This window comes from Melozone crissalis, unplaced genomic scaffold, assembly GCF_028551555.1.
Source record: "Melozone crissalis strain CALT ecotype California unplaced genomic scaffold, PUWL_Pcris_2 ptg000041l_1, whole genome shotgun sequence".
Classification (NCBI taxonomy): Eukaryota; Metazoa; Chordata; class Aves; order Passeriformes; family Passerellidae; genus Melozone; species Melozone crissalis.
In genome coordinates, this window is record NW_026535819.1 from 3,873,429 (window position 1) to 3,900,775 (window position 27,347).

Sequence of the window (27,347 nt, forward strand, 5' to 3'; positions counted from 1 at the left end):
ACAAAGCCTGGGCAGTGGAGAAGCAGCCAGGGGTGAACCTTCCCTGGGAGGAGCTCAGGAGGGTGAGGAGAGGAAGGCCCTGTTTGGCTTCTCAGTGCCACGACCTCTGTGCCATGACCATGCTCAGTGCTGCTCAGGGGAGGCTTTGTGTCCTCTTTTAGTCAACTAGGTGTGAACCTGTTTCACTAGATTGTGGAGGAATTCTAGACAGCATGAGCCCTACCAACTTCCTGCCATTACACTGATTCCTTGCTCTGTTGCCTCCCCTCTTTGTTCAAGGAGGAATTCAGCTGAACATCTCCAGTGGGAGCTGTTCCCCAGGGTCTCCTGATAAGGACACTCACCTGGACAGTTCAGTTAAACAGTTGCTTTTTAGGAGAGAAAACTGGGCTGAAAAAACTAATGCAAAATAGAAGAGCACTGTTGAAAGTTAAACCAGTGATTTCATCATCTTAAGGGGATGATAGCCTCTGTAAGGGCAAGATGTGCTGCTGCTGCTGGAGGAAACCAGTTGCTATCTCCTAATAATTAATAATTAGGGTTGGAAGGGACCTCTGGAGATCACCTAGTCCAACCCCCATGTCCAGATTGATGGGAGGGGAATTCAGCATTAAGGTCAGGTCACTGATGGCTTTCTCTTCATGGAAGTTTTGCAAGAGAAATCTTCAAATCTTCACCTCAGTGTTCTGTGTTCCTGACTCTTCCTGGCTGAACACACTGGTCCTTTCAGTGCCAGATCTGCAGCACAGGAGGTTTCACTGTTCCACTGCAGGTCTTACAACGGTTCTAGACTGATCAAGGCAGCCACTCTCACATACCTGAACTGCTGTTGATGTTCATAGTATTTATAAATGACACAAACTACTCCTGCAAGTAGCCCCTTGTCTTTCTCAACTTCCTTGTGTCCTGTCTAACTAAGGAGCTGGATGACAGACTAGTCTGAAACATTGACCAGTTTCCTCTGCAAAAATCAAGTCCCCTTTCCAACACAAGACCCTAGAAAAGGAACTGTTGCTGTCCCCTGCAGCAGGAATATTTCAGTATTCCAGGGGCACAGTTAGGTGGAGGGCATTATCAGATACTTCTAGGCAGCACAACGTGCAGACTTATTAACTGTGAGTCCTGATGCAGAAGATTCTGGTTTTCCTACATACACTGCTGTACTTGTGCATCTCCCAGAAATTCAGTGACCTCTCCCCATGGCTGAGAAGCTCTCACAAGCAGGATGTCAGCTACCAATTGGCTCTGCAAAGTGTTCTGGAATTCATTCTGAATATATTTTTGCTTTCTATGTGGAAAAAAAAAAAAAAAGAAATAAGTATAAATTCTCATTTTATGCTGTATTTTGTACCTTAGTTGTGTTTGAAAATGTTTTGATTTTTGAAAACAATCAAAATAAAACAATGGCATCTTTGTATCCACTTGGCGTGTGTGGCTGGTGATGCTCCTGTGCTTTCCTGCCCAAGAAAAACCAGCTTTCTGTAAAAAACTCAGCTGAGCTGCTGTGCTTTCCTGCCTAAGAAAAACCAGCTTTCTGTAAAAAACTGAGTTGAGCTGCTCTGCTTTCCTGCCTAAGAAAAATCAGCTTTCTGTAAAAAACTCAGCTGAGCTGCTGTGCTTTCTTGCCTAAGAAAATCAGCTTTCTGTTAGAAACTGAGCTGAGCTGCTCTGCTTTCTTGCCTAAGAAAAACCAGATTTCTGTATAAAACTGAGCTCTGGACTTGCCTGCAGCAGACATCCTTCCCTTGGTGTGGGGCTGGCTTGAAGCTCTTGGAATGCAACTTAAATCCACCCCATTATTCCCCTCCACACCTTTAAGAGTTAACTGGAATGAGCAGACACTTCATCCTGTGCTCCCACTGGAATTGTTACACAACAGGCTTCAGTCCAGGTATTTATCATAAAATTTATTTCCCGTTGGTTGCTTTCTTGAAGTTTTTGGGTTTTCGATGATGGCTCTTGAATTTCTTCTTTAAAGGGCCTGTCTGTTTCTGTAGGGAAAAAAAAAAAAAGTTAATCAGCTTATTTCCAACATGCAGATCAAGCCTTGCCTGTGACAGCTTAAACAGAAACTGAGTGTGATCTCCTTCAACAGCCAGAATGAGCCCAAGTCTGCCCATGGAGCCAGGATCCTGCAGCTCAGCAGCCCTTTCTGATGGTTTCATTAGGTACAAACTGACAGGCTCCCTGCAGCAATGAATCCTAACTTTATCCAGCCCTCACTTTCTACTTTGACACATTTATAAAGTAAAGCAGTGGCAGAAAAATGGTCTAGAGGGACTCTGTGACTACAAAACAGTTAAATTTTTTGTGTATTTGAAGAACAATTACAGAACCCACAGGACACACATCAGCTTTCCTTCTCTGATGTTGTGGGGCAGGATCCCACCCTAGATGAGCTCTTTGTACAGGCAGGAACATCCCTCACTCCCTAGCCAGGATAAATATTGCCATAAATATGGCAGGAATTCACACCTTGGGATGCAAGTCGCTGTCTGGCACACAGGGAAAAATCTATTCTGAGCAGCTTTGCACCTTCTGCTGGTTCCCAGACAGGAATAGCTGGCACACCTACGGGCTGGCATCCCAGCTCCACACCCCCTGCTGCTGCAGGCAGAGGATGACTCCCACCTTTCCTCTCTTGCCAGCTGCTCTGCTGCCGTCCCTCCTTGCCCCGTGCTCTCCGTTCTGCTTGGTGCCATCGTCCTCGCTGTCTGTCACAAAGTCATCGCTGCCCTTTGTGCTCTCTGCAGCTGCTGGGTTTTTTTCGGTGAAGAGTGCAGCTAAAAAAGATTCAGCTCAAAATCAGTTCCCTGTGCACACAGGCTCTGCCTCCCCTCACTTTGCTTTAAAGCTGCTTCCAGTCACCACGTGTCACTACTGAAATACTTGGGAAATAAACATGCTGGTGTTTATTGGAAATGTGCCATGGTGCTCTTTCTGTTCCCATTCTGGGAATGTCAGCACAGGTGGTGCCATGTGTTACAAGATGGATTGGCACCTCCACATCTAAGTCAGGAGAACACCCTGACCACCTTCTGTCAAAGATTTGCCGAGAAACGTGGAAAGTGGAGATTCTTAAAACAGCAAATCCCAGCAGATTTTGTATCCCTTCCCTCACACCTTGCACAATCCAACTCGTTATTAGCATCAATTATTTCTTATTTGGTGGAGGTAAGCTTTTCCAAAACCCAAGGACTCTCAACTGGATGAAGTCAGGTGCCTCTGGCACACCAGCATCAGCAGCAGTGTAAAGAAAGCAGCAGACAACTAACCAAGCAACTCCCTTGAGGACATGGATGTCACCAAGGTTCTCACTCACGTGGGTACAGGTCACTCATGCTGTCGTCTGTGTCCTCTCCATCCTCTTCACTGGATTTTGGCTCCCAAAACTCCTCTTTCCTGTGAGGCTGCTTGCTCCCATTTGTTTGGTCATCAGGGTGCTGTGCCCGCTGCTTCTTCTGTCTCAGGCAGGCAGGGACGTACTCCACTCCTTCCTTCTGGCATTCCTCATCTGAGAGAGAGGGTCAGGCAGCACTGAGCAGCTGCCCAGCCCCTGAGTCCTCCCATTCCCAGCTCAAGCTTGTTGGAAATGCAACTCAAAAGTCCAGCATGCTCCAAATATACATCTACAGTGACACTATGGACCAGGGAAGATGTTAACACAGGTTGTGCTGGACACACAAATCACACTCCCTGGGTGAGTTTCACAGCTGATCGTCTTACAGAAGGATGTTCCAAGGTATTTGCTAGAAGCCAATTAACCCCTATATCAGAGACCTTCCTTCCTAGCTGAGGAGGACACATAATAACACACTGCTGTCAATTTAAACAAAGTGTCCCACCCACCTCAGAGATACTAGAATCTCAACAGCTCAGGAAAGAAATGCTGCCTGGTACAGCTCCAGAAAAGCGACTTACACGTTTTCAGGGCCTTCTGGTAGCGTTTCCCTTGAACGTGACGCAGGACGTGCTCTGGAAGTTTGTTGATGTGTCTGAGGGTGAGTTTGCAGAACAGCTGGTGTCTGACAGACACAGAAAGGACCAGCAACAGAGTTAAAGTGTGCATGACTTCAGAACTTTTCACTCACAAGCACTGCAAGTTACTCAAAGTTGATAAATACTTTATGAAGCTTTTCCCAGTCTCCCCAAATCCATAAAGACCTAAGAGCTTTGTAAAGCCCAATTACTTTATGTCTGAGATTGAACAAAGTATAAAGCACTACACAGGAGGGAGAATACGTACAAATTCTTCGTGCTGGGCACTATGTGGGGCTCAAACGTGCCATAGTCGAACTCCCTGGCTGCCTTTATGAGCCGCTGGTACTTCTTGCCGCTGGTGTAAGCCTGCAGCTCCGACAGGCGACAGGGCAGCTCGTGTCCTGTCAGCTTGCACCTCACCTGAAAAACACATTAATGGTCAGGAAACCCAGGGGTTTGTCCCACTCAATCTCAGAGTCCATTCGGCTGAAAAGAACTTCTGAGATCATCGAGTCCAACCTGTGACCGATCCCCACCTTGTCAACCACACCATGGCACTGAGTGCCACGTCCAGTGCTTCTCCAGGCATGGGGACTCCACCACCTCCCTGGGCGGCCCCTTCCAATGTCTGATCACCCTTCCCGCATCCATCCCCGGGCTGGGGAGGGCAGGACAGACAGGGCCGGACAAACCCCTCGGGGCAGGAGCTGGCTGGGGCCGAGCCCATCGGGTACCACGCGGTGCCGTCCCCATCACGGCCCCATCCCCTCAGGACCTTCTCGGTGCCCCCCAGCCCTCACAGCCCTCCCACGGCCGCACCTTGCCCGGCCCCGCGGGGCTGAGCAGCGGGTGCTGCCTCAGGAACAGCCGCTCCGCCTCGGGCACCTCCGGCACGGCCGCGCTGCCGCCCGGACCCGGCGCCGCCATCGCGAGGGGCCGGGCCCGGCCGCGTTTCCCGTTCCGGGCCGCGGGCAGGGCGGGGGCAGCGGGGCCGGGCCGGGCCGGGCCGGGGCTGCCATGGCCGCGCTGGTGCTGCGAGCGGCGCCCAGGCTGCTGAGGGAACGGCGGGGCCCGCGGAGCCTCGGGGCAGCGGGGCCGGGACGGGTAAGCCGCTGATCCTGTCCTTCATTCCGTCCCTTGATCGTGTCCCCTGATCGTGTCCCATTATCCTGTCCCCTCGTCCTGTCCCTTTCTCTCTTTTCCTGATCCTGTCCCCTGTTTCAGTTCCCTGATCCTGTCCCCTGATCATGCCCAGTCGTCCTGTCCCCTGATCCAGTCTCCTGATCCAGTTCCCTCATTCTGTCCCCTCATCCTGATCCAGTCCCTTGCTCCTATCTCTTCACCCTATTCCCTCATCCTGTCCCCTGATCATGTCCCATTATCCTGTCCCGTGATCCAGTCCCCTTCTCTCGTTTCCCGATCCAGTCCCCTCATCGTGTCCCCTCCTCCTGTCCCCTGTTTCAGCCCCCTGATCCCATCCCCTGTAGGCCATTGTTTCTGTCAAGAATAGATTAAGCTGTTGAGTGTTTGCTGATAGCATAGATGGAAGTTCCTTGCTCTGCTACAGGCAGCTCTGTAACGGAAATTTTATCTTATTTCATTTAAATTATAGCCTAACCCATAGTGTTTCACAGGGCGTTGCGCATTTGAGACTTAAATCAATGGATAAAAAAATATTTCACACAATCATCAATCACTGATATCACCTAAATACAAGCTTTATAAAGCAGCAACGTTACAAAGGATCTTTCTTATTCTATGTAGGCATCACAGTGCTTTATCAGAAGAACATTTTTTGGATGTCCTCTAACTAAGGAAGGTTCTGATCTGGTTCAAAAGACTAAAGGTAAGAAAATATTTTTCTGGGCTTCTGCCCTGGTTCACCCTAGTACCAAGATGTACTATTTCCTGCAGGAATTTGGCATCTCTTCTCTGAATCCTGTTCCTCATTCTGGTTTTCTGTAGATGTTTGTTTGAGGTTCTGCAGACCACAAAGTTCTACAGCAGCTGCTGGCAAATCTGGAGAGGATGCCTTGCTGAAATGGGGCCTTCTCCTCGTCCCTCTGACCACGTTTGGTCTTGGCACATGGCAGGTACAAACAAATATTTCATTTTTTCAAAAAATGAGCACTTGAGGACTGTCAAGTTTTTCCATTTGTTTGATTTAATTCAGACAACAGACAGGTTAAAGATTTGCTGTTATTTTACATTTCTGTTTTCCAAGTGTCCACTTGTAAGTCTTTAAAGGAAGCCTTGTTTTTTTACACTTTTATTTTAGTATAAATATTTCCTCAAATTAAATTCATGTCTCCAATTACCCTGATTTAGGCAAGGGCTGATGATAAAATTATGACCAAGGTTTTAAGGCTTGCTGGGGTTGTCACATTGCTCTGTTCTACCCTAAGGAGTTTCTTTTGTGTTTGTTTATTTCCAGGTTCAGCGGCGCAAGTGGAAATTAGATTTGATTGCACAGCTGGCATCAAGAACCAGAGCAGATCCCATCCCTCTGACATTAGAGTATGGAAACAGGGATGGTTTGTTGTCTACAGAGCACTGACTGGGAATATTAGATGTGGACTGTGCACTAATGAGCTTGTGCTGAACTGACCTGCATGAAAATGAAGGGATGCAATGGAAATCGGGATGTGCCAGCAAATTAGAAAGAGATCCTGATAATTTATTTATTTTTAGTAAAAGGATATGTCAGTTCTTTCCTGTGGGATACTCTAAATGCTTGGGGAAGGATGAATCTCTGTTCAGGAGAATGTGGGATGTAATTCATGGCATTTTTAATCTCACTGGGGAAGGAGGACTTGGGTGTCTGTGGTGTCCCAAAGGAATTGTTACTGCACCAGGGAGTCTTGGAGCAGCAGCAGGACATGTGGAGCAGTTGTGTCAGATGTGAGAGAGATTTTTAAGGCCACTTGGTCACCTGGCACAACTCTCAGAAGGGCTCAGTTGTTGGATTTCATGGTGTGGGATGGGAAAGATACACTTCCCATGGCTGGATGCAGGGGCAGTGAGTCCACCTGCTCTGTGATACCTGGGTTGCAGATATTGTGGAAAATAACTTCTCCCTGGATGCTCTTGATCATCTCTATTTGATTCTCTGGGACAGCTGAAATACATTAAGCCACATTCCATGAGCTGTTTGTGTTCTGCCTCTGTTTGCCAACAGGCTCCATCAGAGTGAACCATTAGGGAAAAGGAGAACCCGCAATAAAATCTCCTGATTGAACTCACCTAGCACAGCCGTGATTTTGTTTTTTTCTTGTTCCTTGCAGCCCCATGGAGCTGAAGGAGTTGGAGTACAGACCTGTGCAGGTGAGGGGGCGCTTTGAGCACTCCAAGGAGCTGTACCTGCTGCCCCGCTCCCTGCTGGACCCCCAGCGCGAGGCGCGCGAGGCCGGCAGGATCTCGTCCCACCCGGAGAATGGAGCCAACGTCATCACCCCCTTCTACTGCACAGAGCTGGGGTGAGTCCAGGAGGGCCCTGCTCCCTGGGGGAGCACTCACTTCTCCTTGGAAAATCTGAATCCTGGTGGTTGGGTTTGTATCTGTCACTCACAGAATCACTAAAGATCATCAAATCCAGTCCAGCCCCAGCACCTCAACTAAACCATGGCACCCTGTGGCAGTGGTCACAGGGGTCTACAGGTGAGGGAAGAGACAAGAATGTTGACTCCATGTTCAGAAGGCTTGATTTATTATTTTACAATATATATATTACATTATAACTATACTAAAAAGAAATAGAAGGAAAGGTTTCCTCTCAGATGGCTAGCTAAGAATAGAATAGGAAGGAAAAGAATGGTAACAAAAACTAGCTGTCTCGGACTCTGTCTGAGATAGCTCAGCCTTGATTGGCCATTAATTATAAACATCTAAGATGGGCCAATCACAGATGCACCTGTTGCATTCCACAGCAGCAGATAACCATTGTTTACATTTTGTTGCTGAAACTTCTCAACTTCTCAGCTAGAAAAATCCTAATGAAAGGATTTTAATGAAAAGATGTCTGCAACAGCACCCAATTCCACATCCAGTCTTTCTTAAACACATCCAGGGATGGTGACTCCACCACCTCCTCAGGCAGACCATTCCAGAACTTTATCATCCTTTCTACAAAAAACTTCTTCCTAATATCCAACCTGTATTTCCCTGCCTTAAAAGCTATCTGTCAGTCTGTGACATCACTGAGGCTCCAAATGAAATTGTATTTAAATTCCTTTATAATGTGCATTTGGGTGACAGCAAAAGTGGCAGCCAACATGTGGGTTGCTTCTTTCTTTGGTCTTTAGTTCTAGGCAGCAGCAGGAATAAATTCCCTTCCACTCCTGAGCAGTGCTTCTTTATGTAACTCTAGGGTCACGATTTTAGTCAACCGAGGATTTGTGCCCAAGAATAAACTGAAACCAGAGACCAGGCTGAAGGGACAGGTAAGGGGGATCCATGGGGGGGTGTTACTTTGTGCCCCTTGGTTACCCAGAGGCACCACTCACCAATCCAGAAAGGCAGGAGCTATGTTCAGCATCATGGGAGGTGATTTAATTAGACATTGCACTTTTCAAAGACAACAAACCTTTAATTCCCACCTTTTTGTTAAGTAAATAACATGTTTTACAAACAAGGAGCTCATCTTGTTCTGCTTTTTTCCCTGCTGTGTTACAGCACTACCCCTCTGCAGGGAACAGCCACTTCATTTATGCTCAGACCCTTCAAGTGCCACATTTTCCTGACAGGACTTGATGTGTCAGAATATGAAATCAATCTTGAAACATTCCTTTTTTCTTTCTGCACTGCTCCTCAGATTGAAGATGAGATTAATCTCACAGGGGTGGTGAGGTTAACAGAAAAAAGGAAACCCTTTGTGCCTGAAAACAACATTGAACAAAACCGCTGGCACTACCGGGACCTGGAGGCCATGGCCAAGGTGACCGGTGCTGAGCCCATCTTCATCGATGCAGATTTCAGTGAGTCACAGAGGGGCCCGGCCCCACATCCAATTTACATCACTCTCCCTCCCTCTCCCCTCAGTTCTCTTCCTGTACTCTGCCAGCCCACTCTGTTGAAGGTGACAGGAAGCCTACGAGAGAGCTGGAGGACTTTTGTCAGGAGCTTCAAAGATGGGACAAGGGGTGTGACTTCAAACTGCCGGAGGGCAGGGTTGGATGGGATATTGGGAAAGAATTCTTTCCTGGGAGAGTGGGCAGGCCCTGCACAGGGTGCCCAGAGCAGCTGTGGCTGCCCCTGGATCCCTGGAAGTGTCCCAGGCCAGGTTGGACAGGGCTTGGAGCAACCTGAGATAGAGGAAGGTGTCCCTGTCCCATGGCAGGGGGTAGAATGAGATAAGCTTTATGTCCTTTCCAACCCAAACCATTCTGGGATTGTGAACTTGGGACCACCACTGCCTGAGGGAGAGCAGGGTATCCACCAGATGGATCACTTTCTTCCCTTCTTACACACAGTGCAGCTCCACTGTGCAGGTAAGGATTTAACTTGGCTGTGTTGTCCCCACAGAAAGCACAGTCCCAGGGGGACCCATCGGGGGCCAGACCAGGGTGAGCCTGCGGAACGAGCACATGCAGTACATTGTCACCTGGTAAGGGACCAGTATATCAGTACATTATCACCTGGTAAGGAACCAATGCCAGCACATCAGTATTGCCACCTGGTAAGGGACCAGCCTGAGCACATGCGTACATTGTCACCTGGTAAGGAACCAGCCCATGCAGTTCATTGTCACCTGGTAAGGGGCCAGCCCACCTGGGGGACCTGCCTGTGCTCCTCTGGAGGAGCCCTTGAGCTACAAAAGACCATTTTTAACCTAAACAGCTTATGCCAGGTGGTTTGATTTGGTTATTGCAGCTGTCTTAGGGAGGCCCAGTCCACCCTGCAAAGGTGCCAATGTGTGATTCTCTCACAGGTACGGCTTGTGTGCTGCAACTTCCTTCTTGTGGTACAAGAAATTTATACAGAAGGTACCTCTGTGAGGGGAAGGAAGAAACATCTTCGTGCTAGTCAAGAGCAGACTTTTATGGATGACAGGAGCCTGATCAGTCCTAAATACTTGAAGCACCTGGAATTCCAGAGCAGTTTGAGCAAACAGGTTATCAAGCTGCAAACAGACTTGAAGCAATCCTGCGAACTGAGCTCCCACCAGTGTGATTTGGCTGCAGCTTGGGAGCACTGAACTTCAATAGTAATCACAAAAATACATTTTTCTATTGGGGTTGGTTGTAAACTACATTTTAACATCTCCATTTTTTTTTCCTTAAAACAAATCCAGAGGATTTTGTCAGTCAGCCTATTTGCAGCAAGTAGTCCTTCCTGAAGTCAGGAATGGCTCACAGCAGCTGCAGCAGAATAAATAAAGGCCTTCAGGTCTTTGCTTTGTGACTTGCATCGTGCATCTTACATGGAACAGCAGCAAAGCTGAATTAGAGGGTACTGTGGAGACTCAGGTCTAGCTGGGGAAGGCAGCCTGTGGCTTTGCAAGATGAGGGCTGGCAAAAACAAGCAACTGCCACAGCTGGAGCCTTGGTAGCCTCCATCCACAGTGCCACAGACCAAGTGTGCACTCAGGAAACTTCTGATTCTTCCCCCTTCAGCCTGCCCTTACTGCAAGGGGCACTGCAGGTGTGGAAGGCTGTACCACGGTGTGTAACCCATACTGTAACCCAGTCCTAAGTAAGGAGAAATCAAGAGCTATTTCCAATTTAGATTTGCAAAACCAAGCCAGGCCTAAAGCCAGAACTAGCCCAGCCCAGTCAACTTCAAAATCCCATGTGCAGCTGAGCTGCTGGGCTGTGTGTTCAAGAGTAAAGTTACTCACTCCAAGGTAAGAAATAACCAGCTCTGTGCAGCCATTCTGCCCAGCACTATTCTGTCACCAGATGGAAGGCACAGAAATACTCCCTGCCTAGAACACTGCCATGAACAGAGACCATGAAACAGCTGGGGTTTATTATGTACAGAGAACAAGGTGCAATGCAGTACATCTTCAGCCCAGCTTTGTAGCCAGCTCTTTAGCCTTTGCCTTTTCCAGCTTGGCAATGCGAGCCACCGATTTTGGACCCAGGACATTCCCGCCCCAGTGACGACGGATCTGCAAGGAAGGGACAGCAGGTTAGAGACCTCATCCATCTGTCACTGTGGCACTCAATTCTGCACAAGGGGAAAAGCTCCTTCAACTACAAAGTCCTGCACATTTCAAGCACTGCACCACATTTTGGGGCAGCAAAGAGAACAGCTTAAAATCTTTCTCAATGAGGGATGCTGGATTCAGCTATCCCATAACTCCTGGATTTAGGATATGGAATTTAGGTAGCAGAAAGTATTGCCCTCTCTACAATTTTTGCCCTAGGATTGCTGTTTACTTCTAACCTGGTGACAGCTTTCACATTTTACCCCATCCTCAGGTAAAGAATCTGGGTACACTGTAAGCAGTGTAGGTGTAACACACCGAGGTATAAACTGATGTCACCATGTCCCATTTCTCCCTTCTGGGAATTTTAACAGTGTACAAAGACAAGGCCAGCAGCACACAGAATCTTACCTCATCATATCTGTCATTGTAGTTGGTCTTCACAGCCTCCACCAGCTTTGCAAGGGCTCCCTTATCCTCCCTGTTGATGACAGTTTTAGTTCCTTTAGAGCCTTGATTGAACATTTTCAATAAATATTCTGCCATAGAATTTGAGAGCCTCTACTGACAACCCAATTTTCCAGGTTAAGCAAAGCATCACTTACAAAGGGTTAACACTCAATCTGCACTGCTTGGATTTTAGAACAATCATCCTTTTAGTAAACCAAAATCATCTGCACCTTCAGGATTTGATAGAGACATTTTTATCAGACACTACAGAGGTGGCATTTACATTTTACCATTTCAGACAAACCCAAGTTTGCTACCCACCTGCCTAGAGCCTGTTTAGGGCAGTTTGCTTTCTCCACAAGACAAATCAAGTGAGCTCCAGAACACTTACGGGTTAACCTGGGTGAAGGCCACGGAGGTGCAGGTCTTCCTGTGGACCAGCCTGCCCAGCCTGGCTTTGCCCTTGATGATGCAGTAGGGGACCCCCATCTTGCGGCACAGGGCTGGCAGGAAAACCACCAGCTGGAAGGGAAGGGAAGGCTCAGCAACTGGGGGAGAACAGCCCTTTGTGCTGCCTGTCAGCCTGGGCTGTGCCAAGTGCTCAGTGTTAAAAAGCTCGTTTTGCTCTTCACTGCTGCTTCAGGTGAAGAAATTCAAAACATCATTGCAAGGGCCCAGCCTGACTGTCCAAGCAGGACGAGCACAAACATCCAGTTCAGGCAAATGTGCATTTCTTTTTTTGGTGCATTCTCTTTCATGCAATTTGTCCAAAAACCCGTATTTGCCTTAAAAGCATTTCTAACCCCAGTTACACAGGCAGCCTGTAAAATGCTCACCTCAATGGGGTCTACATCGTGGGCAATAACGACAAGCTGAGCTTTCTTGTTCTCCACCAGAGTTGTGACAGTATTGATACCTGAAAAACAAGTTCTAGGTAAGTTTGATTCCTCTCAGTCCATTTCCAGAGCTTTCTTACAAGCTAACTCTGATTCCACAGCACAGCATGACCATGAAAGTTACAAAAACTTTGCAAAACCATCAGTGGCACAAAGACATTTCATGGACAATTTGCTAAAGCTCAGGGTTAAAAAGCTCGTCTATTTTGCTCTTCACTTTGAGCTCAGGTGAAGAAATTCATAACATCATTGCCATAGCTTGTCCAAGGCTGGCTGAAGAACCAACTGTCCATCAGTTTTCCCTCTCCCCAAGTGCCACACTGCCATGTTCCCCCAGCTCAGGTACAAAGTTACCTGCTCGGAGGACGGGCGGCCGCTTGGTTGGAGCATCTCCCTTTCCTGCAGCTTTCTGCTCAGCCCGAGCCAGCAGCCTCTGCTTCTTCTCCTGCTTATTTTCAGGCCTATATTTGTGTGCCAGCTTCAGCAGCTGTGTGGCTGGAAGAGAACACCTACTACTTAGTTGCATGACCTGAAAATCTAAGCGTTCTTTTTAAAAAACACTGCAGTGCATCAGCGATCTTGGTGGTTGGCATCACATTTTTTTTCACAGCAAAAAGTGATCATCATCTGCACAGCCCAAGAGAAGAGCACCCTGAGAGCCCCTGTTTGCATGCAGCTCTGATGGCACTGAGAGCTCCTTGACTGGATAAGGAAATGCCACAGCAATTATGGTTAGAGGTGGTGCATGGCTCTTTTAAAACAAGGAGCATCTATGAGGAGGAATTATGCTACACAAGTCCCAAGTTTTACCCCCAAATCCCTTCTTCCCTCAGTGCCAGTTTTCCCCCAAAACCTGCACTCCCCACAGATGTCTCAAGCAATCTGTTTATTCCACCCTGGGTAGTTCTACATCAAGCTGGAAGAATGGAATCACAGTTTAGATGTAATGCAGGGTTGGGTCAGTAAATAGAGCTTTGGTATTTCCTAAATCCCTTTTCAGGGTACACAGCAGCAATTCAAGAGTTAAACCAGCAAACTGATTTTGACACCACTCTGGTTGCTATTAAAGCCTCCCTAGAACACTTCCACAGACACAGCCCAGTTTACCTTTGTTAAGGCTCACTTTGGTTTCTTTGCACATCCCATTTACAACTCAAGCCAAGAGAGCCTTGTGGGGCACATCCTCACCTGTCTGGCGGTCCAAGGCCTGGGTGAACTGGTTGATGGCAGGAGGAACCTTGAGGCGTTTGTAGAGGATGGACCTCTGGCGCTGCAGCCGAATGTAGCGGGGCCATTTCACAAACCGGGTGAGGTCACGCTTGGGCTGGATATCCTGTCCTAAAAAAACACAGCCTTTAGCTCAGGGCTGCCCCAAACCCAGAGCAGCAGCACGGCAAAGGCACAGGAGCATCAGTGATCTTGGTGGTAATGTGTCAGCACGACCACTCAGATAGCAAATATTCTTTCACATCATCTGCGCCTTGTACAAAAACAGCACTGCACAAAGTCTGCAGTGGTTTTTATTGTTTTGTAACTTCATCTGTTCAATGAACAAGAAAAAAGCCAGGGAAGGAACTATCCCAAATATCCACTTACTCACCGATGCCAAAGTTCTTGGGCCTCTTCTCAAAGAGGGGGTTGACCACCTTCTTGGCCTCCTGCTTCTTGACTACAGCAGGGGCCGGTGCCACCTTCTTGCCCTTGGCCTTCTTTCCTTTCGGCTGCAAGAAAGAAACACACTCTGTCTTCTTTTGCCTCCAAAACTTGTGTGCTTGGAAATTACCAACCCACCCTAGAAATGCATTTGTTTTCACCAGGCTGGCGGCCTCCCATGCTCTCCCAGAAAGAGGAAATCCTGTGCTTTACACTTACAAGGTTTATAAACCACGCTGAGAGGGATAGGATTAAAGCGCGCGTGATGATCGCTTCCCCGAGAGCAGCCGAGATATCCCCACACTTTAGTGATCACCGGGACCCGACCTACTCCGGGAAGGCCCCGAGGCCCGGCCGGGCTGCCCGAGCCCGCAGCAGCCGCAGGCTCCCGGCCCGGGCTGCCAGGCCCATCCGCGGCCTTTCATCACCGCAAACCGGGCGCGAAACGCCGCTCCACCGCCTCCCCCGCCAGCCGAGCACCCTCACGACGCTACTACGACCCATCACCAGCGGCGGATGACCCCCGATGGCGACGGATGGCCCCGACCCCCCGTGCCGCCGCCATCACTCACCATCTTGGGCGGAGGAAGAGAAAGGCGGAGCGAGGCATGCCGGGAGATATCTACGGCGCGCGAGATCTCGCGAGAGTGCGGAAGGGCGGAGCCGGGCCGGGGCCGTGAGGGGAGGGCGCGGCCATGGCGCAGCCCCGGGTGCTGCCGCAGAGCAAGGAGACCCTGCTGCAGTCCTACAACAAACGCCTCAAGGACGATGTCAAGTCCATCATGGACAACTTCACCGAGATCATCAAGACGGCCAAGGTGGGCCTGAGCCCCCCGGGTGCTAAGCGGAGGAGGGCGGGGGTACGCGAGGTAGAAGGGGCTGTGAGGGGAGAACCTTTCGTAGAATCCCCGAATGTTAAAGGCTTTAAAGGGACCTTAAAGATTGTCTCGTTCCACTCCCTACAATGGGCAGAGAAGCCTTCAGGTCCTTTGCAGGTTGTTCCAAGCCCTGTTTAACCTGGCCTTGGACACTGTGTGAATTGAACTGTAATTCACATACGGATGTAAATTTCGTATACGTAATGTGTGATCTCATTTCACATCTATAGGAGATTCACATGCATTTCCACATCTATAGGAAATTCACATACACATCCACATCTATAGGAAATCCACATGCATATTCATGTATATATACCCATATATCGTACTTTATAACATAGTAATTATCTATTTGAATTTTAAGTATGTAGAGGTAGATTTGTGTACTTTTCTCTTTAGATCGAGGATGAAACTCAAGTGTCTCGAGCAACCCAGGGTGAACAAGATAACTACGAGATGCACGTCAGAGCTGCAAATATCGTGAGTAGCACGGTACTGGTCAGACCTGTGGGCAGCACATCCTGCAGGGGCTGTTGGGTTCATTTTTGGGTCTTTATAACACTCCCAAGGACGGCTGCCAGGAGAGTAACTTCATGCTGGGTCAGAACTCTGTCAGAATTCTCACACTGTGGGAGTTTGGGCTGAAGGAGCAGCTTGGGAGATCTTGGAACTGGAGCAAAGTTGTGATGTGTGTTCTGATCTGTTCTGATGTGTATTTTTCTCGCTGCTGCAAGGTCCGAGCTGGCGAGTCCCTGATGAAACTCGTGTCTGACCTGAAGCAGTTCCTGATCCTCAACGATTTCCCCTCTGTGAACGAGGCCATCAACCAGCGCAACCAGCAGCTCAGGAGCCTGCAGGAGGAGTGTGACAAGAAGCTGATTGCCCTGAGGGATGAGATCTCCATTGACCTGTACGAGCTAGAAGAAGAATATTACTCTTCCAGGTACAAATAGGGCAGTGGACTCTGCCTTACAACTCCAGGCCTTTTTGGGGTACTTAGTCCAGACCATCAAATAGCCCTTAAGAGTATAGGTGTTGAGAATGTTCCCCAAAAATTTTTAGTCCTTCTTTTAATTAGGTCAAACTCTTTTTCTTCAAGTAAAGCCTTTTCCTTGTAGATAGCCTCCAGGGTTTAAATATCCTGGTGAAGGAGGTTTGATAGGTAATTTCCTTAGGCTTCTGTTGTAATCATTAGAAAAGAAGATGAATTTCCTTGGGGGAATCCCTCTGAAGGAGCCTCTGGCTCTCTCCCTGCTGAGCTGCGTCCTGATTTCAGCTGGTGTCACCTCACTTTGGTGGTGAGTCCTTTCACAAGTGACCTGGTCACACATTGTGCCTTTTCCTTCCCAGCCCACTGCCCCCAGCTGCCTCCAGTCCTGCTGGGGGCAACATTTGCAAGGAGCAAAAAGTCTTGCTCAGTTTCATTGAATTATGAAGTATTGTGATAGGATTTTCTAAGGAATGACTTCTTACTGGTTTGTTTGTGGGATTTTTAATATTTTTAAAAGCTTCTTATTTAGCAAACAGATTTTAGAGAATTCAGACACTTTATTTTTTTTGTCATGCACTCCAGCACTTCTAGTTAATGATGCAGTAAATGAAAGCAGAAGAAAACAAATGTAAACCTGGTTATTTTGGCTGCACTTTCCAAGCTAAGTGAAGTCAGTGCAATAATTCTAGGAATTTTAAACAAACACTTACCTTTAAAAAATCTTACTTAAAATTTTACTAACCAGGTTTCCTATGTTTGCCTTTTCCATTTTTTCTAAGAATGCTGAATGCCTATAACCCCAGCTAAGTCAACTAAATGCTCAATATCTTTGAGAGTAAGGCCATTGTTTATGAGTAATATATGTATTTTAAGAGTAAAAAGATAATAATATGACACAGCTTAGAGATAAAAACTTAGAGTTATTTTTCAAACTGTATTCAGTTTTTTGAGGAGGTTGTGATGATCACAAACCCGAGCACCTGTGTGGGTGCTGATAGGTCCATGCCATAGCAGTGAGCTAATCCAGAGGGGTGTGGTGTGGGATGAGAGTGCCCCACATGTGCCAGCTGTCCCCAAACTGCCACCACTGTGTGCTGGTCACTCTCACTTTTGCACTGAGGGGTTCTGGCCATGCTGGCATGGTCTGTTCACCTGCCTGGCCCCAGGTGCCACATAAAGCAACCCTTGCTGGCAGAACTAACATGGAAACACAAATGTTGGTGTACATCAGGTGGATTTGCCTTCCTGCTCTTTCTTATGGGTCGTGAGGTGAGGAAACCTGGCAGCTCTGCAGAGCTGTGATCTGACACTTTGTTATCATGTAGCACTTGGTCATTTGCTTCCTCCCTTCCTGTGCTCTTTCCTGTCTTTTTCTGCACCAAAGAAATCGTGTCTGTGTAAATACAGAAACAGTGATTATTCAAAGTCCTTTTATAATTAGAATACTACAATATTTTTAATGAAATCTTGTCTAATGTGGGGGGAAGGGTTTCTGTTATGTCACAGCCATGTTTCAGTGGCTGTCAGCACAACAGCCTGTTTGCCCCCAAGGGGAGTTCCTTGCTGTCCTGGGATGCCTGGTCAGTTGTAGGGTCAGGTGTTTGCCAGGCTTTTTATGTGCACATGGGCCTTTTGAAACTAGACCCAAGAAGATTGTCCTGAAGGAATCTTTGTTTTCCTGCCCTGTGATCAAGTCATTTTCTAGAGCTGTCCCTCTGCCCTCAGACTGGCTGGGTGCCTCAGGGGAGTAGTGAAGTCCCTTCCACGCCCTGAGGAGCCCTCCCAGGGCAGAGCAGCTGGGCTGTGCAGAGCTGCTCACTGAGCCTGACTTCTGAGCAGTGTTAGCTGAGAGTGGAGCTTGGGCTCTGCACCTGTTCTAACTGGGGCAGCAGGAGAAGCAGTCACACTTCTGACACAGCTGGAACATGGTTAGCAGCTCCCTGCCATGAGCTGTGGATGCTGTGGTCAGGTTCTCCTGGGAAATCGTGGCCTGAGGTCTGTGACAGATCAGGAATTGTAGTTGTGGTTCAGTCCTGGAGTGTTGAAGGCGAAGGGAGACGACCCATCTTTGTTGATCAGCATCGACTCCGATTTATTGAACCAATCAATCACCTTTTATAACAGTGTTAATTAAGTTCATGCATATTGCAAAATTTGAGCTCACGATGGGCTACAGAGAAAACTCTAACCCCTCCTTTTGTTTACAATACCTGTGGTTTGTTTATTGAAACCAAGATTTGTCTTCTCACCGTGATATGAAAAGTTCTCAAAACTTTCATATCTGTTCCCAGACCAGCCAAGGACAGAATGTTTACCTGTTATGAGAAGATTGTCTGAGAATCCTGCTGTTTATAAAAAATGTGCCTGAGAACCTAGTTATTTACAAAATCAAGCCTGGGAACTGCTGCTTTACAGCTGCCTTTTACTTTTCCATCAGCAGTACACTTTCATGGCCTCTTTCTTTAAGCCATGTTTGAACCAGGCTCTCCACACTGGAGCCCAGCTCCAGTGTTGGGGACTGATCTTCCAAGGGATTCTACAGAAGCCCCAGATACAAAACCTGTGCCCACTCCCTTCCCACTCCTGCAAAACCAGCTGGGTGAGGCTGCCAGGAAAGAGCTCAGCTTGCCCCTGGTGCTTTGTGTGCTTGTGCCCCAAAGTGACTGCAAGTCCAGGTTGCCCTCTCTCATCCTAACCCCCAGAGCTGCATTTGTGTTCCATTGCTCCCTCCTCTGAGATCACAGGAGCTGTCCTCAGTGTGGGGTTAAATCTCACATGTTTCATGTTTGTGCAATATGAACTGTCTCATATTTCTATACTTAAAATATTTCCCTAAGCATCAGTCCATACATTACAAATGTAAATAAAGCTGCAACAACAAAATCACTCGACCCCCTGGGTTTGTTTTTCTCTGAATGCTTTCTGCTCCAGCACTCACTTTGTCTTGGGTGTCTCTTGTGTGTGCAGCTCTTCTCTTTGGGATTTGTGTTGGTTTTGTTCCAGTTCCTTCCATGTTTCTTTTTAGTTTTGGCCCTTCCACATTTTGTTTTCCTCGGAGTATGGGCAAGAATTAACCAGTTGTTTAAAAACCTTATTTTCCAACACTGCTGGTCCATCCAATGTTGGAGTCCAGCCAGCTGCTTTTAGAAGCACTGTTAGCTCAGGCTCTTTGGGAAAAGGCAGGAGCTGTCAGTATTTTATAATCAAACTGGAAAGCTTCAATGGAAGATCCAAACCTGTGGAGCACTTTCTTGAAAGGGCAGGGGTGCAAATAGGGTTTTCTTTATTGTGATAGGGACAGGCCCCAAAACAATTGTGGCAGGGTTTTTTTGCTGAAGTAAAATTTAAAGCAGGATTTATATTTTTTCCTCACATAGGTTGCAGTCTAATTCCAAGTAAAATAATTGTGGGTAAGGTCCATGTCTCACTCATCAGTAGCAGAAATTGTACATTTGGGGGTGCCAGGACTTCAGCTCAGATCTTTTCAGAGACTAGGAGTGTCTGAGAATTGAATTAGAATTGAATTTGAATTAGAATTATTTTGTAGCCACAGTTCTTCTCTAAAATTGTCCCAATCTTCACCAGGCCCAAGAGATTTTAGGACCAGCCCTTAGGGGGATGTCTTAGGGAAAGCCAATGTCACACGACTTTGGATGATTTCATGAACACAGACCTTACATCCAGCATTTTTTTTGCCATTTTCTTAATGCTTTGCTTCTGTCTTGCTCCCTCCACCCTTTCCATCCCTCCCCTCCTCTGTCACCACACCTGCTCTCTCCTCACTGGGGTTGTTTGTTCTGGAAAGCTACAGTCTGTGTGACAGCAATGATCTCCCACTGTGCGAAGCCTACTGGAGACAAGACTTGGCCACGCTGTCCCCCGAGAGCCTCTCGATGCCTCTGGCAGCCGCCACAGCCGAGCAGAGCGTGGTCACCTCGCAGAGTTCCACCCCTTCGCACCCGCACGTCAACGGGCACGGGGCGGGCCCCGCCGAGCATCCCTGAGGAGGATCCGCTGCTGCCGGCCGCGGTTCACCGGGGATGGCCCCGCCGAGCATTCCCGAACAGGATCCGCTGCTGCCGGCCGCGGTTCACCGGGGATGGCCCCGCCGAGCATCCCTGAGGAGGATCCGCGGTTCACCCGGGATGGCCCCGCCGAGCATTCCCGAACAGGATCCGCTGCTGCCGGCCGCGGTTCACCGGGGATGGCCCCGCCGAGCATTCCCGAACAGGATCCGCTGCTGCCGGCCGCGGCTCACCGGGGATGGCCCCGCCGAGCATTCCCGAACAGGATCCGCTGCTGCCGGCCGCGGTTCACCGGGGATGGCCCCGCCGAGCATCCCTGAGGAGGATCCGCGGTTCACCCGGGATGGCCCCGCCGAGCATTCCCGAACAGGATCCGCTGCTGCCGGCCGCGGTTCACCGGGGATGGCCCCGCCGAGCATCCCTGAGGAGGATCCGCGGTTCACCCGGGATGGCCCCGCCGAGCATTCCCGAACAGGATCCGCTGCTGCCGGCCGCGGTTCACCGGGGATGGCCCCGCCGAGCATTCCTGAACAGGATCCGCGGCTCACCCGGGGATGGCCCCGCGCTGCTGGAAGTCTTCCTCCTGCTGTGCTGAGCTGAGCAAGCGGCTCCTGCTGCCGGGAGGAGGCACTGGAGCTGTGCTGGCACTCCCTGCATGGCTGCAGTGCTTCCTCCACGCCAGGACCTTGCCAGGAGTGTTGCTGTCCATAAGAGATAGAGATGTGTAGACACAAAGTGAATCTCATTAGAACAAATTAGAGTCGGGTTTGCTTTAATGTGATAGTTATGTGTAGAGTTCATTAGAAGTCTTAGAAGTTTGTTTCCATGTGAGTGTTGGGAGTTGAATTTCTTTGGGATAAACTTGAGCCAAATGTGGGGGCAGTGAGTGTGTTGGGGTTTCTACTCTGCTTCCCAAGGTTATTGACATTCTGGCTGCTTTAAAGCTCTCTCAGGATAGCATCTGACAACCTCTGGTCTACTGTAAAGAGTCTTATTGTATTTTTACACAACAGTCTTCGCTGTCAAAATGCTTTACAAACTTGAACTCTTGATTTGGAAGGAAGATCCCAGGAGACCCTTATGGAAGGACAATGTTCCCCCCTAGAGGAAGAAGGCAGGGATCAGACTGAGGGATCAATGACACCACTTGCTCAAAGCCACAAAGAGAAGCAGTGTCATGCTTTAGTCAGTCGATTCCTTCCTCAGTGTTTACACAGAAATTCCTGTTGATGTCGTCTGAGCTAACATGGAGCCACTGTTTATGCTGGCTTTTGGTTTTGTCTAATGACAAAATCTTGAGAGCAGTGAGGAATACTCGGTTACTCTCAGTTTCCTTCCAAAGAAACACATTTGGTGCTTGGTCTGCAGCTGTTCAGCAGCTCAGCACATCTCCTGTCCTTTCCTGTGGTGGTGGCGGCTCTGCCTTGGCTCGAGCTGTGCAGCCGAAAGGGAGATGCCACTGACCTGAACAGTGTCACCACAGCTCCGTGTCACGGCACCACAGAGCCACCAGGGCATTCCAACAACTGAGCTGAGCTTCCCCAGCTTTCTGCTGTAACGTCTCATTTCTTAGGATGTGAATTTTCGCTATTATTTTTTTTTGTTTCTTTTTCTTCCATTCCATTTATTTTTGTAACTAGGTGATTTAATAAAACTGCCTGTTTTGTATAATTTTTAAGGCGTGTGTTTTCAGCCACGAGGCTTTATGAAAATGTCACGATATGAGCGTGCACATGCGAGAGGAGGGGACGAGCTCCCTGCAGGGGAGGGACCTCGCGCGTGCTTTGGGGACCTCACCCCGGTGCAGCGTTTTGTATTCCAATAAAGGGAGGTTTGGCAAAGAAAGGTTTGGGAAGTGCGGAGGAGGCGAATCGGGGGCTGCCTGCGGGGCTCTGGGGAGGTGTCTGGAAGGCACGGGGGTCGCTGTAAGATCCGTTTTAGTGCAATACAACAGGTGGCAGCCCTTCAGGACAGCCCGGAGCATCCCGGTGTGACAGACGGCCGCCGTCGGTCCGTGCCGAGCCCCGGCGGGGGCGGCTCCGGCGCGGCCGCTCCGTGCGCCCGGCGCTGCCGTCACTTCCCGGCCGGCGCGCTCCCTCCATCACTTCCTGCTTGCCGGGGGCTCCACGAGGAGAGCACCGTGTCCCCACGCTGTCCCCACGCTGTCCCGGGCAGCTCGGGGACCCGGGGCGGCAATGGCCAGCCTGACCGCCCAGGACTCCTACCTGCAGGGCTTGGCCAGGAGGGCCGGCGTGCAGCACGCCCCGGAGTCGCGGAAGAGGAAATTTGGTACTGGAACTGCAACGCTTCGGTTCTGTCCTCTCCGGCTGGTTTGTGGGAGGCTGGGCGCGACAGCCGTGCCCCCACGGGGGGCTTGGCCCGGGATTGTGCCGGTTTCTAATAAAAAACCCAATCTGTTCAAGCACGGAACTCCCGAACACGTTGTGCACTGGGAGCCCTGGAAATCAATGGTCTTCATTCACTGCGGTGATGGATGTGGAGAGCTGGGGATGTTTGATCTAATTAAATAAATCCTAAAACGTATAATTCTTGAATATTTAGCTATGCCATTGCAATGCTGGAACATTAATGTTCGGTAATAACTGAATGTTATGAGTGGAAATGTGACATTGTCCTATTTTGTGTAATTTGTTTTTGCTTTCTAGTGTCTAAGCCAGGCCAGCCCGAGGATGGCAGACAGGTGAAAAAACAGAAGAAAAAGAAGCCCAGGAAGCAAACTGAGAAGAAGAATGCTCCTTCAGCCAAACAGGATGCTTCTAACACCAGTAAACCCACTCCAATACAGAAAGCAGCCCCTCAAGCCAGCAAATCATCACCACAAGGTGGCACACAGAACAGAAAGGAGAGTTTGGCTACAGGTAAGAATTTCAGCTTTGCCATGGCCTGGGCTGAGCTGGCTGCTTTTCTTGTTTCACACCACTCTGGTTTGGAAAGCCTAAATTGGGAACCTCTTTGCTTATTTCATGTGCCCCAGAAGCTTTTGCCTATGGACAGCAATTTGTGCCATCACCACTGGGTGGCTCTCTGGAAACGGTGTTTAACCGAACTGCAGAGGTTTTGTGCATGTGAGTAACTTAGGGAATTACACGTGGATGCAATCCCTGTCCTGCCAGCTCAGCTTTCCTTTATGACAATGAAAAGCCAGATCACAGCGAAAAGATGTCCTGAGCCTCTCTGTTCCACAAGCTTGGTACTTGTCTTTGGCTTGCCAGGCAGCCCCAGGGCATGCCAGGCCACTGCTGGCAGAGCTGAATGATGAAAGGGGAAATTCTAAAGAAACCAATGAAATAGAAACTCTGGGTTTGTTTGGATTTTCCGTTCCATTCACAGCATCTGAAGAGTTCCCAGAGTTTTTCCCATAGCCAGAGAAAGTGCTACTGTTTAGCTGGTGCTGCTTTTTAAGTATTTTTATTTTCTCCCTCTCATTTTCAGGAAGTAAAAGTGAACTGAGTTCCCCTTCTGTTTCTGCACTCAGTCTGTTGCGTCAGAGACTCCATGAGAAGATTAAAAAGGCTTCTGGACAGGTATGGGGAACTCTGGATGTGTATCCATGTGTGTATGCACCTGAAATCCTCCCCAGCCTCCCAGGGCATGTGGGGACAGGATCCCACAGGGTTTGAGCTGATTCCAGCTCATGAGGAATTACCTGTAGGGATTGCCAGGTGACCTGTGTGTGTTCTGTGGAGAAACCTGTGAGAAAAGATGTGACCAGCTTCAAAGAGAACGTACCTTTAGTGATTTTTAGGAAAAAGCAAAGTAGTGAGAGCCTGCAAGGGAGCAGCTACAGGCTGTTGGGGTTTGAAATGTTGTTACTGTGTTTAGTGTCTCTAACTGCTCAGTCACAGCTTCACATCACAGGTGGTACTTCTGAGGAGGAGTTTGAACTCAGGAACTGGGGCACAGCCCACTTTTACTTCTCCTTTAACCCTTTAAGGCTTCTCATTCATGTCCATCCTCCTCCTTAGGATAATGCCAAGGAGTTAACCCCTGCAGTGCTGGAGAAGAGGCAGCGAAGGAAGTATGAGAGAGAGAGAAAGAAACGCCGGCGAAAGGAGTTGAAGATGAAGGCAAAAATGGAGAAGAAAGAGACTGAGGAGGTACCGGCAGAGCCAGAGAACAAAAAGGAGGAGAGCAAAGCTGACATTGTCTTCAACAGGGTTAAAGTTCATGAAGAGAATGAGTTAAACAAGGTCCAGAAGAAGAAAGAGAAGAGGAAAGCAGTGAAAGGCAATATCACTCCTCTGACAGGCAAGAACTACAAGCAGCTGCTGAGCAGGCTGGAGACCAGGAAGAATAAACTGGAGGAGCTCAAGGAGAAGGACGAGAAGAAAGCTCAGGAGCTGGAGACCAAGATGAAATGGACAAATGCCCTGTATAAGGCAGAAGGGGTGAAGATCCGTGACGATGAGGAGCGTCTGAAGGAGGCCCTGAAGCGCAAGGAGAAGCGGCGAGCGCAGCGCAAGAGGCAGTGGCAGGAACGGACTGTGAGGGTGGTGGAGAAGATGCAGCAGCGGCAGGACAAGCGCAAGAAGAACATCCAGAAGAAGAAGAAGGAGAGGATAGAGAAGAAAAAAGCCAGGGCCCGGAAAAAGGGCCGAGTTCTGCCAGAGGACTTGAAAAAAGCTGGGTTAAACTGAGAGCAAGGCAGCTCTCCTGGTACTGGGGCTCCAGGGTCTGTCACTGTCCCAGGCCACAGCTTCCCAGCCTCATTGTACTAAAAAAACAGTTGTATGTTTGTTAATAAAGTTTTCTATCCTAAAGAAACACCTGGCTGATTTCTGATAGCAATTATTATTTTTCTAAAGGGGAAATGTCAGTTGTTGTCACTTCCTCTGATGGGCAGCACAGTGTCTTTGCATCATGGGAATGGGAAAGAGGAAACAAAAAGGCAAAATGATCAAATTCATCTCAACACAAAGAGAGTAAAACCTTTGCTTTTATGCAAATACCTTTGAAAAGAAGAGTGCATCTTGGATTCATTTATCCTCCTCACCACAAGAAAACTGGAAATAATTTCCAATTTTAGGCAGTGCTGTTCATTTATAAGTTATGTTATATCAGCATTTGGTCAATATAGACATAAACACACATGTACACATGCATGGATTTATTATTGTGAAGCTAATGGATTTACTATTTTTGAGCTAACTGATCTTTTTGGATCATCCACAGGACACACTGATCCTGATGGTAGAGGGATTGGCTCCAAGTCTGTCTTTGGCAATAATAAAAAATTAGGTTAAAAAAAAAAATTTCTGGCAACCACAGGTGCCTGCAAGGGTTTCTTCTCTGTGCAGTTCACCAGTGCAAAATTGTATTTGGTCATTACCAATTTTGTCCTTTATTGTTGTTTATACAGAAATACAAATGTGAACTTGGGCAGCTGTTTGCCCAGCTCAGGAGGGAAGGTACAGCTTGGCTGCTGGCATTTCAGCCTGGGGAAGATTGGTGGGAACAAAATATCTGCAAAATAAAGCAACTCTGCCCCTGAGATCAGTCAAACCTTGCTGGTGCCCTCCTGATATTGGCCGGTGTGAACTGATGATTTGTACTGAGCCCAGGGATGTTATTAATTGAGTCCAATTGAATTCTCTCGATCTGGCTCTTTGGAAGAAGCTCTTTTTTGCCTCATGGCTAAAGCTGATGGATGTGCTGTGAGGGAAATGCAGGCTGTGCTGTGCAGTGCTGCCCTGCTGGATCCCTGCCAGAGCCCAGGTAACTCCCTGGTGCAGCTGCAATCTGAGACTCTGCAGTGATCTGTGCTGAATTCGTGTTCAAGCCTCAGGTGTGACTGAACACATTTGTGTTCCTGCAGCCTGTCCAGCAAGGGAAGCTCTCCCCAGGCACAGATGGAGCTCTCCCCATGGGTATCTTCTCTTTCTTCACTTTCTGAACAGCCCTGCACTCACAGTTTGCCACTTCAGTTGGAGAAATCTGAAATCCACGTTTGGAAATCTGAAATAGTTGCTCTGCAAAGAATATTTTCCATGGAACGCTCCACAAGTGAGGTATTTATCAGCTGTCCAGATTGCCTTCCAAGCAGGGCTTGAAGATAAAGTAATGCTTTGTTCTGGGAGGTCAAGCAAGTTCATTTGGGAGTAACAGAGCTACTTTCAGCCATATCCCTTTTAAAAAACTCTCTGAACAAATTCGAGGAACCTGAGTAACTATTAAAAATGCTTTAGCTGTGATTTCTGTTTGGAGATTCTTTCATCAGCTGCAACCACATCTATTTAATTTCTGTTTATATTCATGGTAAACTGTAAATCAGTTGAGGTAAACCTCAGTGAGATGGCTTTAGATGAAAAGGATGTTTCAATCCCAGCTGGCTCTAGTGCTCTGGCAGGTTTGTACCACAGAAACTGAAAATAAGAGGGGAATGCATCAGCTGTGCTCCTAATGATGTAATATTTCAAAATATGTGTATTTCTCCTCCTGAGGGATTAGATGTTTACTCTGTAAAAGGACACATGGAAGTGCTCTATGCCCATTACAACAGCTGAAACTAAAATAACCAAACATCCACATTTTTTTAAATTCTGTGTTAATTTTACTGCCCAATTTGAGGACAACTATCAGTCCCCTTTCTTCTCTCTGTTCTTGATCCTCTGACCTTCCCCAGCACCCAAATTCTGTGCTCTCAGCCTCTATGGGCCATGGAGATAAGAGCATGGGTCAGGTCCAGAAAATGGGAATCCCCAGGAGATTCTGCAAAGGGATTGTTTGTGCATTCCTTTATGCTTTGGGTGGAAATGCTGAGAGGATATTTATGCAATTGCAAAGTGGCATCAAGCTGGGAGGGGCTGCAAACCCCAAGGAAAACAGGATTCACTCAGGGCTTGATGTTTTAGAGAAACAAATAGCCTGGAAATTGAGTTTGTTTCCATGAAGTACAAGGTTTTATGTGCCCCAGACCTGGCTGGGAGAGGTTCCACAGAAAGCACATGGATTGCATCAGTGCTGAGGTCCTGCAAAGCAGGCAGATGTCCTGTGGGATGTGTGAACTGTGACAGATTCTCAGTTTTGGGGGGCAATCCAGCTTTACTCCACTGCTGAGGGCTCAGCAGGGGAATTTGGGGTGCTTTGGCACCAATTTCGTGAGAATGGGCTGATTAGAGAGAGCCCAGTCAGAACTGACAGAAAGAATCCCAGATCTTGTAGTTAGACAATTACAAAGAAAGATTGAAGGAGGTCACAGGAGAGAAGAGGGAAGGAAACGTCAGAGCCCTGAGGAATGGAAAGGGAGATGCAGCAAGTGAGATACTGCAGCAAGAGAGATCCTGGCTGGAAATTTGGAAGCCT

At 48.3% G+C, this 27,347-nt stretch overlaps 5 protein-coding genes and 4 non-coding genes across 10 annotated transcripts; 3 read left to right on the forward strand and 6 right to left on the reverse strand.

The window, feature by feature from the left end:
• Positions 1-1,892: 1,892 nt before the first annotated feature.
• Positions 1,893-4,916, reverse strand: SURF2 (surfeit 2). Its single transcript, XM_054284233.1, has 6 exons — positions 4,801-4,916; positions 4,247-4,401; positions 3,922-4,025; positions 3,323-3,514; positions 2,632-2,783; positions 1,893-1,991 (listed from the first exon to the last, which is right to left on the reverse strand). The coding sequence occupies exons 1-6, from the start codon at positions 4,906-4,908 to the stop codon at positions 1,908-1,910; spliced, it is 795 nt and encodes a 264-aa protein (XP_054140208.1). The 5' UTR covers positions 4,909-4,916; the 3' UTR covers positions 1,893-1,907.
• Positions 4,917-4,986: 70 nt separating this feature from the next.
• Positions 4,987-10,859, forward strand: LOC128942046 (surfeit locus protein 1). The gene is made up of 9 exons (XM_054284231.1): positions 4,987-5,085; positions 5,746-5,827; positions 5,947-6,074; positions 6,416-6,498; positions 7,266-7,457; positions 8,348-8,420; positions 8,792-8,954; positions 9,502-9,583; positions 9,908-10,859. Exons 1-9 carry the CDS (start codon positions 4,999-5,001, stop codon positions 9,972-9,974), a joined length of 957 nt encoding a protein of 318 aa, XP_054140206.1. The 5' UTR covers positions 4,987-4,998; the 3' UTR covers positions 9,975-10,859.
• A 71-nt stretch (positions 10,860-10,930) lies between these two features.
• RPL7A (ribosomal protein L7a) lies at positions 10,931-14,737 on the reverse strand. Its single transcript, XM_054284232.1, has 8 exons — positions 14,700-14,737; positions 14,075-14,195; positions 13,663-13,812; positions 12,829-12,969; positions 12,415-12,494; positions 11,970-12,100; positions 11,540-11,609; positions 10,931-11,089 (listed from the first exon to the last, which is right to left on the reverse strand). The coding sequence occupies exons 1-8, from the start codon at positions 14,700-14,702 to the stop codon at positions 10,985-10,987; spliced, it is 801 nt and encodes a 266-aa protein (XP_054140207.1). The 5' UTR covers positions 14,703-14,737; the 3' UTR covers positions 10,931-10,984.
• LOC128942215 (small nucleolar RNA SNORD36) lies at positions 12,175-12,248 on the reverse strand. Its single transcript, XR_008483603.1, has one exon. It is a non-coding gene; the product is annotated as a small nucleolar RNA SNORD36 (small nucleolar RNA).
• Positions 12,652-12,729, reverse strand: LOC128942216 (small nucleolar RNA SNORD36). Its single transcript, XR_008483604.1, has one exon. It is a non-coding gene; the product is annotated as a small nucleolar RNA SNORD36 (small nucleolar RNA).
• Positions 13,041-13,106, reverse strand: LOC128942218 (small nucleolar RNA SNORD24). Its single transcript, XR_008483606.1, has one exon. It is a non-coding gene; the product is annotated as a small nucleolar RNA SNORD24 (small nucleolar RNA).
• On the reverse strand, positions 13,881-13,953 carry LOC128942217 (small nucleolar RNA SNORD24). Its single transcript, XR_008483605.1, has one exon. It is a non-coding gene; the product is annotated as a small nucleolar RNA SNORD24 (small nucleolar RNA).
• Positions 14,738-14,795: 58 nt separating the features above from the next.
• Positions 14,796-20,112, forward strand: MED22 (mediator complex subunit 22). 2 transcript variants are annotated; one of them, XM_054284170.1, is made up of 4 exons: positions 14,796-14,945; positions 15,408-15,488; positions 15,743-15,951; positions 19,811-20,112. In XM_054284170.1, the coding sequence occupies exons 1-4, from the start codon at positions 14,823-14,825 to the stop codon at positions 20,001-20,003; spliced, it is 606 nt and encodes a 201-aa protein (XP_054140145.1). In that variant the 5' UTR covers positions 14,796-14,822; the 3' UTR covers positions 20,004-20,112. The 2 variants fall into 2 exon arrangements, with proteins under 2 accessions (XP_054140145.1, XP_054140144.1); XM_054284169.1 differs by having other exon boundaries at positions 19,805-20,108.
• Positions 20,113-22,145: 2,033 nt separating this feature from the next.
• Positions 22,146-24,809, forward strand: SURF6 (surfeit 6). Its single transcript, XM_054284364.1, has 4 exons — positions 22,146-22,313; positions 22,691-22,903; positions 23,478-23,569; positions 24,011-24,809. Exons 1-4 carry the CDS (start codon positions 22,220-22,222, stop codon positions 24,680-24,682), a joined length of 1,071 nt encoding a protein of 356 aa, XP_054140339.1. The 5' UTR covers positions 22,146-22,219; the 3' UTR covers positions 24,683-24,809.
• The last annotated feature ends 2,538 nt before the right edge of the window (positions 24,810-27,347 follow it).